Below are 13,801 nucleotides of genomic sequence, written 5' to 3' on the forward strand. Positions count from 1 at the left end.
GAATAATTCGGACCGAATCCGAATTAAACCGAATTATTCGGTCCACTTAAACAGTTTTAAAAAAAAAAAAAAACAAAAACAAAAACAAAAAACAATAAAAAAAAAAACCCAATAAGCTTTTTTGACCGAATCCTTAAATTAATCAATCAAATTATTCCGAATAATTCTCCGCCCGAATAATTCCCAAATCCGAATTTGCTAACAATGATCCTGACCCTGCAAAATTTGAAATAATTAAAAAATAAAAAATATTCATAATAAAAAGGTGATAAAAAAAAATCACAAATTACTTGTCATGACTCATGAGGAGGGCTAACATTCAAACAATACAAATAACTCCAACTACTATGGGTAAACAAAGAGGAGATCATCCCAAGAAAGCAAATATTAAAATTTCAATTATTTGTCATGATAAAACAAAGAAATCATCTTAATAAGGCAAACAATACGAAGATCTCAAAACCCATGTCATGTTAAACAAAGAGGGGAATATCCTAAGAAAACAAAGAATCTAAAGTCAAACATCAGGGACAAAAATCAGGGTCGGGTCAATCCATAATTAGGGCCAAAAGTCAGGGTAAAAAATTAGGGTCAAGGTTAGGTTCAGGGCAGGCTGGGTGGGCCAAAGATATCAATCCTTACCCGCCCTGACCCTGACTCAGGGTTAGAAATATCAGGGTTGGGCCAGCCCCCAGGACCAAAAATTTTGGGTCAATACTTGTTCGGGATCAGGGCAGGCCAAGGGCAGGTTCGAGCCATCAGGGCAAAATTTGCACCCCTATGTACATGTGCATTGTGTGATTGCTTTTGTTTTCTCATTCTTTTTTATATTGTTTTAGAATTGTGTTTCTACAAACAAATACTCTAAAAAATATTTAATAATGTGTTTTGTTGTAATCAAAATCAAAATGGAAGACATTAAAATTGAATGCATACCTAAACCAAAGAGATATATACCTGCAATTGACTGGCAACTTGTAATCCAGTTAATCCTGCTACATCCATAAACTCAAGAATGTTTGATGACATAACATCCTGTTCAAGTAAGAGAAACATAACCAACAGAAAATACATTAAACAAAACCAAATCAAGCATACATATATATATATATATATATATATATATAAAGGAGTGGGTTAGGAATGCTAGCAGGTTACAATAGAATTAGGAATGCTGGTGGGATATTAGTCGTAGGATTTGTTCATCCTAAATATAACCATTGGATTAAGAGAAGATGTCTAAACCTTCGATCCACCGCTACTACACCTTATCTCTCCCCTAATTCTATCTCCACCCTAAACGATCCAAGCAACGCCGGAACGTTGCCTCAGCCATGCCGGAAAGCAACCATCTCACTTTCAAATCGAAGCAATAGTAAGCAGCCATCACACTTTCGAATCGAAGCAACAAATACCCCTCTCTTCTCGGAAAAAAATCGTCTACAATTCCGATCTCGTACAATTCTGTGCAATACCACCTTCAGGGGGTGACACGTGTATTGATTCCAATGCAATGGTCCAGATCTGATTTAAATGCTTCTTCACTGATTTAATGTTTTATTAGTTGTAGCAGATCTGGACCATTGTATTGGTATCAATACACGTGTCACCACCTAAAGGTGGTATTGCACGGAATTGTACGAGATCGGAATTGCAGAGGATTTCAACCCCTCTCTTCTCTCTTTCCCCCAAATACTCAGATCCCATTCTCTCTCTAGAATTCTCTCAATGTCTTCCTTGATTTGCTTCGAATCTGTCATCTCCTTCGATCGTCGAAAACTTTAGCAGCTCTGTTTTACAGAGGTCTCGATCCATATCTCGTTAAAACCGAAGACAAAGACCTTTTTTTTCTTTCTTTGGAATCGTTCCATCATACGAAAAATTGTGGGAAGTTTTCTCAAAGTTTGATGTTTGGCACCAGAGCTCCAAATCACTCGGCACAGCCGTTGAGGCAGATCCTCCAACAGCAGCAACAACAATCGTTGAAGCGTCACCTTTCCTTCTCTTCCACGAAACCGCCATTTGTGCATGAGCGATCTCTGGGTTAAGCATTGTGGAATTAGCCATATTGGGAGTTTCAAGGATCTGGGCATGACTGTTTTGGTTAGCCAGTGAATCGGTTGAGGAAGATGAATCAGCTTGTTGTTAGTGTTAGTTGCGCTTCCACCGGAGACACTTCTGCAGCTCTATCTACCTATTGCGCCACTGCTGGGATTCCATCCATTGTGTTCCTCCCTGCTAATCGGATCTCGATTGCCCAATTAGCTCAACCCATAGCTGGTCGAGGTCGCAGCTCGCTGTTTGAAGGTCTCTCTGGTTGTTGCTTGTTGGTCGAGCGACCAGAGAGCCGAAGCCGGAGCCAGAGCCAGAGCTGGAAAAGTAGAAGAAGAGATATTATTGAGCAACAGTGGTGGGTAGGTTATGTTTGACAATGGTCATCTAACTGATAAGATTGCTTATGTTTCATCTAACGGTCACTAAACCATTAGTATACCTAATTCCATTAAATCTTGCTAGCATTCTTTTCTTTTTCCCACACACACACACACACATATATATATATATATATATATATGTGAAAAGATGAATTAAAAAGATAATATACAGCTTTCAAACACAACAAGATAAATTATAGCCGCTAATTAGATTCAATTCAGAAACTAAAGAAATATAAAAATTAACTACTCAACAGATATAACCTCACAAGCCCTTCAATGGCCTTGGGTTTTGCTAACCCCACAGATATAACCTCACAAGTCCTTCAATGGCCTGGTTGAACAAGTGACATATATAAGATCTCAAATTTCCATAAAAATTTACTTTCTGGACACAAGATTGGACTAAAAAGCTGATGAGGACTAGCATCAAAAGGCATGGATCAAATAGCTAATGATCAAGGATCTACGTGTACAGCCCCAAATCATTACAAGCATCAGGTGATCTTGTCCATTGAAAGTGGACAACAAACGAATGGATGAGATTAATACAAGATAAGAAAACAACCACCCATTCGGTCCTTTTATCTATTATTTTATTATAATCCGTTCGAGGAGCTGTGAGCCTGTGACTGAGTCCAATATTCCAATGGCGAGTCTGGCGTTTATAAATCAAGCAGTCGTCTCTGTTTCCAACCAAAACCCTCTACCCAACCTCCCTGTCTCTCTGATTTCCTCCCCGTTTGCAAGGGTCTACTCCAAACCAAGCAAAAGAAGGCCTTCTTCTTTTGGGATAAGAGCAGAAGTAATGGCGACTGAGAAAATGGGAATAAAGATCGAACAGAATCCTCCCGAGTCAAAGCTCACCCAGCTCGGAGTCGGACAATGGCCCAAGTACGTCTGTTTTCACATTATCTATTGCTTTCGTTCGCAATGTCTTGGGTTTTGCGATTTTGCTTTTCCTTCACCGGTTTCTGTTTCTTTGGTTTGTTCCTCTGGCTTTCTGATACCTTTTTAGCATGAGTAATGGGGGTATTAGCGAATCTATTACCTTCACAATAGAAATGTTTATGATTGTACTGCATCTTTCTGTTCTGGTTTAGTTCATTTGAGTTGGTTGATTCGAATATGTTGACAAGCCTCCTTCACCCTTTATTGATTATCAACTGATATCTCTATGGACTCTCCCTGATGTTAAAACGAGTTGAGCGGAAGTGACTGATACTCTTCAAGTTTAGCTAAGTAGGTTTTGGGCCCAAAAACAAATAATAATAATAATAAAAAAATAAAGGGAATTGGAGATTATTGAATGAAGAATGTTTGGTGTTCTTGTGGGGTTACACTTGAAGATCTAATTACTTCACATCTGTGGCTACATATCCTTATTCCTGAATTGAAAGTACATGAACTTCCAGCCCATTGCTATGGGCGACTGATATGTTCTTTGAAGCTTAGATTCACCAGTTTCCCATTTGCAGAAGGCCAACCTGAGAGTAAGTTGAATAGAAAAAATAAGAAATAAGGAGGATAAAGGGGAAAAAAAAAATTATAACTTAAGTGAAATTGCACAATTAGATAGAAAACAGAGAGAATTCTATTGCAAAAAGAAGAATCACATACAAGGTAACAAGGGCAGGGAGGACCTCTTAAGGTTAGAGGGGACAACTTAACTCTAGGTTCTCTTGGGGACTCACTCACCTAATTGAGGGACTCTCTCACCATTAGAGTCCTCAAACTCACAATGGGCTTACAAAGTATAATCAATGGTAAAAGTTACACATTATTCACTAAGTCTTTTCAAAACAAATTACAAATAGATATAAGAGATCAGGGAGAGAGAGAGACACTGGGGGTATTGGGAAGATAAAGAGACATCAAGAGAGTGGGGGGATAAGAAAGATGCTGATGAGAGACGTTAGGGCATCTTGGGAAGGAGGGGCTGGGCATTAAATGGTCGTTAAGTCATCATTCTACCCCACTTTGAAAGAACTCATCCTCGAGTTTGAAGTTGTCATCTTTGTTCATGTGTCATGATCAAGTGTCTTCATTTCTTGTTCACTAATTCAAATATCTTCCGAATTGTGCTTGTTCTTCCAATGGGCAAGGTATTGTGTGTAAGTCCCATTTCTAGTGGTAATGGATCTTGATTCAAGCACCTCAAAAATTGCTGGAAGGTTCACATTCCTAACATTTGGTATGAGTTTCCCGATTCATGATAAGCTCCGAGAAATTCATTTGAGGTGGTATAGTCATTTTCAACGGAGGCCTTGAGATGCAACAATAAGGAGGAGTGATCGGACTTAGATTGAAGGAGCTAAAAGAGCTTGGGGTAGGCCCAAAATGATCATTGGAGAAGCGGTGAGGAAAGACATGCACAGTTTAGGATTGTCCTAGGTATTACCTTGAATAGAGCTGATTGGCGGGTTAGGATCCATGTAGCCGACCCTAGTTAGGTGGGATTTTTTCTGAGTTGTTATGTGCTTCTCTCATTTCCTTTCCTTTTACTTTTCTTTTTGGCTTTGCTCGGATCCGTAGCCGACCTTGTTGTTGTGTTTGTTGTTATCCAAAGCCATCCATATCTTTTCTCATTGCTTCTCCCCAGCCCGTTTTCTCTCCAACCCTTGTTCTTTTAGCATCTCTAACATTGACCGTATTACTTTTTATTGTCAATTTTGTAATTTCCACAAGATTTTTCAAATTAAGAAATCTCATAGACAGAGAGTTCTACAACTAATTAAATCTTTGCTCATTCTAGATAAAGAAGGGAGTTTTAATCACTAAATAGATCAAAACAAGTGCTAGAGAAGATAGAGAGTAGATCTTTGCTCGTGAGTTAGCTGTTTTTTATCCTCATAAGAACTTCAGTAATTAGAATATAGGAAGGTCATTTGTCAATTGTTGATCGCTGCACTTTGGAGGGTTTACCCAGCCTTAGGGATCTCATGCATATATTTAATTGACTATTTGTAATTTTTGTAAAGTTCATATAAACCGTAGGAGCAAGCAATTAAAGTGAGTGGATTGGAGAAGGAATATCCATGTAGCGACCCCATTTAGTTGGGATAAGGCTGAGTTGAGTTGAGGAAACAATGAGATGGATGTACAATCCTCCACTATCTTATTTATGTTGTTTAGTGTTAAAGTTACCAGTGGACGCTTGAAACATTTTTTTGTGTGTGTGTGTGTGTGTGTGTGCACAGAAGTTGTTTCATCTCCATTAAATTGGTTGGATCTTGAGATTTTGGCTATAGAAACTGTTAGCGGAGATTACTGGGTGATCTTTAAATTATAATTTAACCACTTTTCCATTTGTTCATTTGATTTTCATTTCCTAATCCTTGTTTTGAGGTGTTTTAAGCCTTTGAAAAATATCGTATCCAATATCCACAAAGTTGTGAAATCAATAATCTTGTTAACAGTTTCAATTACATTCCTGATTTTATGAATTATGTTTGAATCTTAATTGTCCATGATTTAATGGCTGTTATATTAAAAAAAAAAAAAAATTGTTGCACAAACATATATTTATACACGTGTCTGTGTTGTACTTTCTCTTCTTCCACCTCTCTCTCTCTCTCTCTCTCTCTCTCTCTCTCTCTCTCTCTCTCTGCCCTGTTGGATCAACTTAGTGGATATTATCATCTGATGATTAGGTGGGGATGCCCTCCAAGTAAATTTCCATGGACATATGATGCCAAAGAGACATGTTATCTTTTGAAGGGTAAGGTGAAGGTATACCCTGATGGGCACCAGGATTTTGTGGAGTTTGGGGCTGGTGATTTGGTTCAGTTTCCAAAAGGAATGAAGTGCACATGGGATGTATCAGAAGCTGTGGACAAGCACTACAACTTCGAATATTAATGAGCTGCCCAGATGTGTTTAGCTTTCTAATACTTGTAATTAGGACCTGCTATCTGCAGCTAGAACTCATGATATGGAAGACCAGTTTGTAATGTCAAGTGTGTCAGTTACTACTACATGACCTTATGAAAATTTGGGTTTGCAGACTTTTCTTTGAGCAAGTGAATGTGCTGAGTATTATAATTTTCACTGAACAGTAATCTTTTATTCATATATTCAAGAATTTTATCATGCATATTTCTCCATGGCTGACCTACTCCCATGACCATTTGGGACTTTCCCTGTTAGACATGCCGGAAAGTAATCGGTTGAGGTTTTTTTTTGGGGTCAGAAAAAGGTGGAGTAATGACTCCACCAAACGAATTTATTTGAAGAACTCAGAGAAAGATTTCCTTCCCGACAACAGGGTAGAATTTACAATCAGGCGGGTACAACCACCACACCTTTGAGATCCATCAGTTGAGTTGTGGATGCCTTTTATTGAGTATGTTTCATGAACTTTTTCAAAAATGTATTTCCTGTTTGAGAAAATCAGGGAAATATAATATCGAAGCTCAGGTTTGTGGTTTGTGATCTCGCCAAGGTTGTTTGGCAGAAGTCTAACTAATGATAGTTATAGTGGACTAATTTCCAGTCGTACCAATCCTTCTTCCAGTATGATAGCATCGGGTTCCAAAGCTTTCATGGTGGTCTCATTCACTGAGGCCTTTAAAATTGCTTTGAATCTCTATCAGTTCCGGAGCCGTTGTGTCCTTGCATAGAGCTGCATTTGTGCTGCACCCCAATTAATTCGATGCCTCTTTGCTAATTGGTTGTTAGGTTGATGATGTTTATCCCTTTTCGCTAACCCTATGGTTTCATGAGGCTGTGATTTTTAAGCATATGGTAGTTGATTGAAATCACTTCTGATTTTGAAGTGGGTGGTAAATTGGTTTGTTGAAGTTGGTAGATTTAGTTGAGATGGAGATGAAAAGTTTGTCTGCACCTTCCTCTGATTTTGGAGTGGGTGGTAATTGGTTTGTTGAAGTTGGTAAATTTAATTGAGATGGAGATGAAATGGATAAGGCTATAGGACATGAGTTTATTCATTGGCTTTGTTTCTCTATAAAGTATCTGAATGAATCCAGTAGCAATGGAGTCGAGAGTTGTAGTAGGATTTTCACGACAGGTGGAGAAGTCTAGCATTAATGGGTTTGGTGCATTTGTAGAGAAAATAATAATATGTATTCATTCATCTGCTATGTATTTGGTGTGTATGTGTTTACTTATCGATGGGATTGGTAGCCTAGTGGTGAAAATGCCTTCAATCCATCACTGCTCGAGTCGATTGATAGTGCGTACTTGTATATTAATATACCAACAACTGAACAACCACCACCTAAAGGCTAAAGCATAAGAGACCTGATCTGATTTATCAGCTATGTCGAAATTTTCAACCTCGATGAATCCGTTGCATATATGATTAATGTAACCATACTAAGAAGAAGAGAAATTACCAAATACTAAAAAATTTATTTGTAAACAAAATTTTGGTTCACCTCTAAATCCCTGTTCTTTGGTTTCACCTGTCTGATTCTCCATGGAGGTGATAAAAGAACATATCATCATTGGGAAAGAGGTGTAGAATACAAAAAGTAAAATGGAACGAGAGAAAAAGAGTGGCAGGCAGAGTTTTGAACTCATTGCGATACAGCAGCAGCAGCATAAAAAGAAAACAAGAGAAGAGAGATATATCATGTGTTTTGTCCATTAATGTCATATTTCTCATTTGCCACCAATGAGTGCAACGGCGGCGGACATGTTTGGCAGTGCTGGAATTGCTCCTTTCTGGGTTGTACAGATTGCTCCGCAAGCATTTGATAATTTAAGAGCCTCTTTCAGCTTCCCTTCGTTCTATTTTCATTCCAAAGATAGAAGAAAAAAAAAAAAAAAATTAATGAGGGGAAGAAAACAATTGGAATTTAAACGAGAGAAGAACGGATAGTGTTTTTTGGAAAGAGGAGTAACCTCTAAGATCGAAGGATCTTTGGAGACGGAGAAGAGAAATGCACCAACAAAAGCATCACCAGCTCCTGTTGTGTCAACGGTCTTCACTGCGTACCCATCTACATGCCCTTTGAATCCCTGTGCATTGTCCACCCAACGTCGTCAATTGCAGTATATATATATATATATATATATATTAAAATCATCATATATTTATACTAAGGAGAAACAAAGATTATAAATCAGTAAATTATAACTCCCTTTCACCTCAATGGTAAAAACAAAACATTCATCTGCGTGAGATTTAAGGGTTCAAAACTTGGTAGAGAGGAGAAGTCCGGGAGGAGCCCCTTCCGATTAGACGCACCCATCCAAGGTCCGGAGGCCCATCCCAACAGAAGACGGCATGCCAAGCAACCAAAGCAGGCAGCCAAGGTCCAACGTCGAGGTCAATGCCCTAATCGACTCTAGAGTCTAGCCAAAGTCAGGGCCCCTTAGGGCCTAACCCCTTACAAGGGGCCCACAGGAAAAACTTTCAGCTCCATAAACCAAGAAGGTGTTAATAATGAACTATTATACATAAATGGAGTAATTATTATACTCTCTCCCTCTCCTATGGTACGAATATTCCTAGGCTCTCATACCAAAAAAAAAAAATATATATATATAATATATATTCCTAGGCTCGTGATTGTGTCACATGACTGACTGACTACTTACTCAATAGCCAATACTCACATCTAGATCTAGTCCTATTATTTATTGTTAATTAATTAATTAATTAATTAATTTTGTCGATAAGATCAAGGGTGAGAGGGGTAAAAGTAGGGAAGAGAGAGTGAAAAGGAAAAGAAAAGAAAACCATTAAACCAACCTTGGCGAAGTATTTGCAGCCTTTGTCGCCGTAGGTGACGAGGAGGAGCTTCAAGCCATCGTACCAGAGTTTCTTGACGACTTCGTCTTCATTAGGATCACCCTGTGTTAGGAAAGCCACCTCTTCGTCGCTGACCTTGATGAAATCAGCCTGGTTCCAGATGCTCTTGATCCCATCACGGGCAGCCTCAGGAGAGGGCCAGAGTGGGAGACGGAGATTGGGATCGTAGGATAGCAAGACACCTGCTTCCTTAGCGGCTTTCATGGCGGCCATGTGGGTGGAGCGGACAGGCTCAGTGATCAAGCTGATGGATCCATAGTGGAAGATCTTGGCATGCTTGATCATATCCATCTTCAGCTCCGATTCAACGAAGAGCATGTCGGCACTGGGGTTGCGGTAGAACATGAATTCCCTCTCTCCATTCTTCTTGAGAGTCACGAATGCCAGTGCTGTCCTTGCGTTTGCGTCGAAGCACACTCCATCTACGTTTACCCCATTGCTCTTTACGATATCCGCCAGCATCCGACCGAATTCGTCGTCTCCAACCTGGTCGATCGATGATCAGATATTCAGATCAGATCATCCCAATTATTTCAAATAACAAAATCATCATCGTACATTTACATTTATTACATACATACATACATACATACATACATACATAATAAATGTGATAAGAAAGAGAGAGAGAGAGAGAGAGAGAGAGAGAGAGAGAGAGAGAGAATAGTGACCTTGCCAACGAAAGCAGCGGAACCACCGAGCTTGGCAATGGCGCAGGCAACGTTGGCAGGGGCTCCACCTGGAGCTTTAATGAAACCTTTCGACTCCGCCAGAGAGACACCGGAGACGTCCGGCACGAAATCGATCAACATCTCACCGAATGACACTATGGATGGACTCGCCATAGCTCTCTCTCTTTGCTTCTTCGATCTGTTGTGAGTTATGAGTACTAGAGTACTTAAGCCTAGAAGACAAGAATGAATTGAACAGCAGATAATAATGCAAACAAGCAAAGGGATTTCAACCACTACCTAGTTGTTGTTAAGATGATGATGGAAAGGGCATAAATAATCATAATAAGATGCAAGAAAGAGATTTGGAATGGAGGCTTAAATAAGCAGTGCGACGACCTTGGAATTCGGAATTTCCCCCCATTGGGGGTATGTTTGTAATTTCATAATTACTTATATTTTTTGGTCTATCCTTATCTTTTAATTTATATTCTTGGAGGGTTGAGATTCGATCTAGACTCCAGAGTCCACAGATAGAGAGAGAGAGAGAGAGAGAGAGAGAGAGAGAGAGAGAGAGAGTTTTTCCTGGCCGGTAATTATAATTAGATGGGATTAGATGGTGATATCTAAGGGTGTCAATCGGTCGGTTCGGCTTGGTTTCGATCCAGATTGAGTAGATTTTGGTGTGGTAAAGTTGAAATCGAAACCGAACCAATAAGGAAATTTCGATTTCGGTTTGATTTTGGTTTCGGTGCGGTTTGATTTCGGTTTGTCTTCGGTTTCTTAAATCGATTTTGTAATCGGGTTGGTTTTGGTTTTTGGTCTAGTTTGGATTCGACTTTCCATACAAATGTATATAAAACTATACAAATTTTGATTTTTTTTAATGAATTTTGGAGTGTTTCGGTTTCTTACCGGTTTGGTTTCGGTTTCGATCTGGGTTTTGAGCTGGTTTCGATTTGGTTTTGGGTTCATCTGGTTTTCGATGCGGTTCGGTTTGGTTTTGGGGTTGCAATACTTGAAACGGAACCGAACCAATAAGGCTTTGGTTCGATGTGGTCCGTGTTGTTATCAATTCGGTCCGACCGGTTTTACCGATTCGATTTAAGAATTGACACCCCTAGTGATATCCTTACGTTCTATGCATAGAATAGATAGCGTGTGTTTTTACCAAAAAAATAAAAATAAAAAAATAGATAGCGTGTGTGTGTGGCGACTGGCGATCGATAGAGAGGAAACTGAAATTGGTGGATGATGATGATGATGGACGATGGAGTTGGAGAGGGAAGCGTGAGCGAGAGAGAAGTTGTTTTCCTTATTTGGTGGTGGTCTTGTTCAAAGATTTTGACTCTCCTGCTAAAACGCCAATGGACATTACGTAGTGAGGAGGCCGTAACAGCAGGGGAGGGAGAGGACGATGGATTCCAATTCTCACCCTACTCCCTCAATCCTCTCTTGTTGCTTGGCTTACCTTCTCACACTTTCCTTCAGACTAGATCAATTTCCCTTTTTTTCTTCTGGATCAAGATAATAATTAGCTACTTGTCACTTGTAAGTTCCAACCGTGTTGTCCGTGTTGATAGCCAAAGAAATAAAATCTAAAAAAATATATTTTTGAAAATATTAAAATTTACCAAAGTATTTTGTGAAACTCAAAGGGAAAGGTGAATTATTATTATTATTTTTTTTTTACTACCAACTCAGTTGCTGTAGTGCAAAAATCCTCTAAGTGAGCGACAGTGAGGATCCAACTACTAGAGTGTATGTTGGGACCCACTAACTGTCAGATCCTCATTGCTCACAAGATTTGAAACCATTGCGATAGCCTTTTTTATTAGGAAAATTTACTGTGTCACCCCCTGGAAAATGCCACAATTATAAGACCATCTCCTCTATTTCACCAAATTATTTTCAGTCTCCCCACCGTCAGTCACTGTTAAATCAAAAGATAAAATGACTGTTATACCCTTATTATTAAAATTCATTTTAACCTAATTCCTCTTCACCCCAACCTATTCTCTCACTTTTCATTGAGACAACAAGCGCAAAGAGACTCGGGGAGAGAGAGAGAGAGAGGCACAACGCCACCGTCAACGGCGTTCTTCATCATTGCGCATAAGCATAACGGCTATCCTCTATGGTAAGCTGGTTAATTTTCTTCTTCAAACCACTGATAACCTCATCCACACCGCGGCTATCCCCACCTTATCCCACTCTTGCCTCCTTCGCCGCCACCCACGGTCTTGCCATCCGAGCCATCACCGTTGAGGTCGAAGACGCAGTTGTTGCCTTCAACGCCAGTGTCACCAACGGAGCAAAACCTTCTTCTCCTCCGGTGGAACTAGATGGCAGTGCTGCTGTCATTGCCGAGGTCCAACTCTACGGCGATGTAGTCCTCCGCTACGTTAGCCATTGGACTCAGGATCCAATCTTTCTTCCTTGATTCGAGAAGGTTGAGGGATCATTCTCGTTCTCACTTCTTGATTACGGGATTCGCTGCCTTGATCGTACAGTCGGTAACGTTATTGACTTGGCTAAGGCAGTGGCTTATGTGAAGGAATTCACGGGGTTCCATGAATTTGCAGAGTTTACAACAGAGGATGTGGGTACTAGTGAAAGTGGATTGAATTCGGTTGTTCTAGGAAACAACGATGAGATGGTGTTGTTGCCAATGAATGAACCAGTGTTTGGGACAAAGAGGAAGTCAGATACAGACTTACTTGGAGCATAATGATGGGCCTAGAGTGCAACACTTGGATTTGATGTCTGAAGATATATTTAGGACATTGAGGGAGATGAGGAAGAGAAGTGGAGTTGGTGGGTTCGACTTCATGCCATCGCCACCGCCGACATATTACAGGAATTTGAAGAACAGGCCGACGATATCTTGTCTGATGAGCATTCATATGGAAATCCTCTATGGTCTTGCGCATAATCAGCTTTTATTTTAGTTGTCTGATTATTATAACCAGGCGGCCGATCAATGGAAGAGAGAAGAAACATGCGATTCAAGCACAAAGGGGTTTTGCCACAAGGTCCTACGTGTCACCGTTCGTAGCCGCTGCTCTGAACGATCCGGTGGAATGGGGCCTTGAAATGGAAAAGAAATAGTAACTTATTACAAGGGTATTTTAGGTGCTCCATATTTAATAAGGGTATTTTGATATTTAAAATAAAATATTATTATTGACATCAGCATATAAACTATATTCCTTAATTTAACAGTGACTAACGATAGGGGGGTCTGAGAATAATTTGGTGAAACAGAGGAGTTGATCTTATAATTGTGGCATTCCTAGGAGATGGTATAGTAAATTACCATTTTTATTATTATTTTAGAGTTCAATTGTTCCCCAGAAAACAGTCCCATCTGATATTGCTATGTAATGACAATTTAGAGAAAAAATACTTGAGCTGGCTGCTTAATGATTGGGGTAAGTGATGGCCACCCATTGGTGTAGCCTCCCGCATCAATGCGGAGCCAATGAGAGTGCATGTTGGGGCATCTTTGTGGATGAGATATGTTGTCACATAATGTGCCGATAATTTTACACTCTTGTCTCTAGGCTTGGGATCCCCCGAATTATGACTACACAAAATTTTTTTTTTTTCCTAATGAATGAATAGGAAAAAAGTGTAAAGCAAAAAATAATAATAATAAAATAAAATAAAAATACCTTGTTAATCTAGCATAAGAAATGTCAAACATGTGACTCAATAAGAATACAAGTAAGAACATGCTCACACAAGGGTGGAGACAGTACGATCAATTTGCACCTACCATGTCAATATGGGCGTTTTCTATATTAAAAAGATAAGGTTCTTTTTCTTAAATAATATATAAAATAATAATAATAATGGAAGAAGTTTTTAGTCTGAAACCGGAAGCATGGCTTTGTACCTAAATGGCTAGA

General features: G+C 39.4%; 2 protein-coding genes and 1 pseudogene across 2 annotated transcripts; 2 read left to right on the forward strand and 1 right to left on the reverse strand.

The window, feature by feature from the left end:
- The first annotated feature begins 3,031 nt into the window (after positions 1–3,031).
- LOC122065936 lies at positions 3,032–6,457 on the forward strand. Its single transcript, XM_042629770.1, has 2 exons — positions 3,032–3,329; positions 6,089–6,457. Exons 1-2 carry the CDS (start codon positions 3,085–3,087, stop codon positions 6,294–6,296), a joined length of 453 nt encoding a protein of 150 aa, XP_042485704.1. The 5' UTR covers positions 3,032–3,084; the 3' UTR covers positions 6,297–6,457.
- Positions 6,458–7,788: 1,331 nt separating this feature from the next.
- On the reverse strand, positions 7,789–10,244 carry LOC122065928 (probable fructokinase-5). Its single transcript, XM_042629757.1, has 4 exons — positions 9,888–10,244; positions 9,157–9,702; positions 8,304–8,420; positions 7,789–8,189 (listed from the first exon to the last, which is right to left on the reverse strand). The coding sequence occupies exons 1-4, from the start codon at positions 10,059–10,061 to the stop codon at positions 8,061–8,063; spliced, it is 966 nt and encodes a 321-aa protein (XP_042485691.1). The 5' UTR covers positions 10,062–10,244; the 3' UTR covers positions 7,789–8,060.
- A 249-nt stretch (positions 10,245–10,493) lies between these two features.
- Positions 10,494–13,325, forward strand: LOC122063846 (annotated as a pseudogene).
- Positions 13,326–13,801: the final 476 nt, after the last annotated feature.

The sequence above is a fragment of the Macadamia integrifolia genome, chromosome 2, assembly GCF_013358625.1.
Source record: "Macadamia integrifolia cultivar HAES 741 chromosome 2, SCU_Mint_v3, whole genome shotgun sequence".
NCBI lineage: Eukaryota > Viridiplantae > Streptophyta > Magnoliopsida > Proteales > Proteaceae > Macadamia > Macadamia integrifolia.

Bases quoted from the DNA above. Each gene is read 5' to 3' on its own strand.
- LOC122065928 (XM_042629757.1), bottom strand. From the start codon at position 10,061: ATGGCGAGTCCATCCATAGTGTCATTCGGTGAGATGTTGATCGATTTC. The intron at 8,421-9,156 runs GTTGGTTTAATG...GACAATGCACAG, and splicing joins GCTGCAAATACTTCGCCAAG to GGATTCAAAGGGCATGTAGA. The intron at 8,190-8,303 runs GTTACTCCTCTT...GAATGAAAATAG, and splicing joins AAGATCCTTCGATCTTAGAG to AACGAAGGGAAGCTGAAAGA.
- LOC122065936 (XM_042629770.1), top strand. From the start codon at position 3,085: ATGGCGAGTCTGGCGTTTATAAATCAAGCAGTCGTCTCTGTTTCCAAC. The intron at 3,330-6,088 runs GTACGTCTGTTT...TCTGATGATTAG, and splicing joins GGAGTCGGACAATGGCCCAA to GTGGGGATGCCCTCCAAGTA.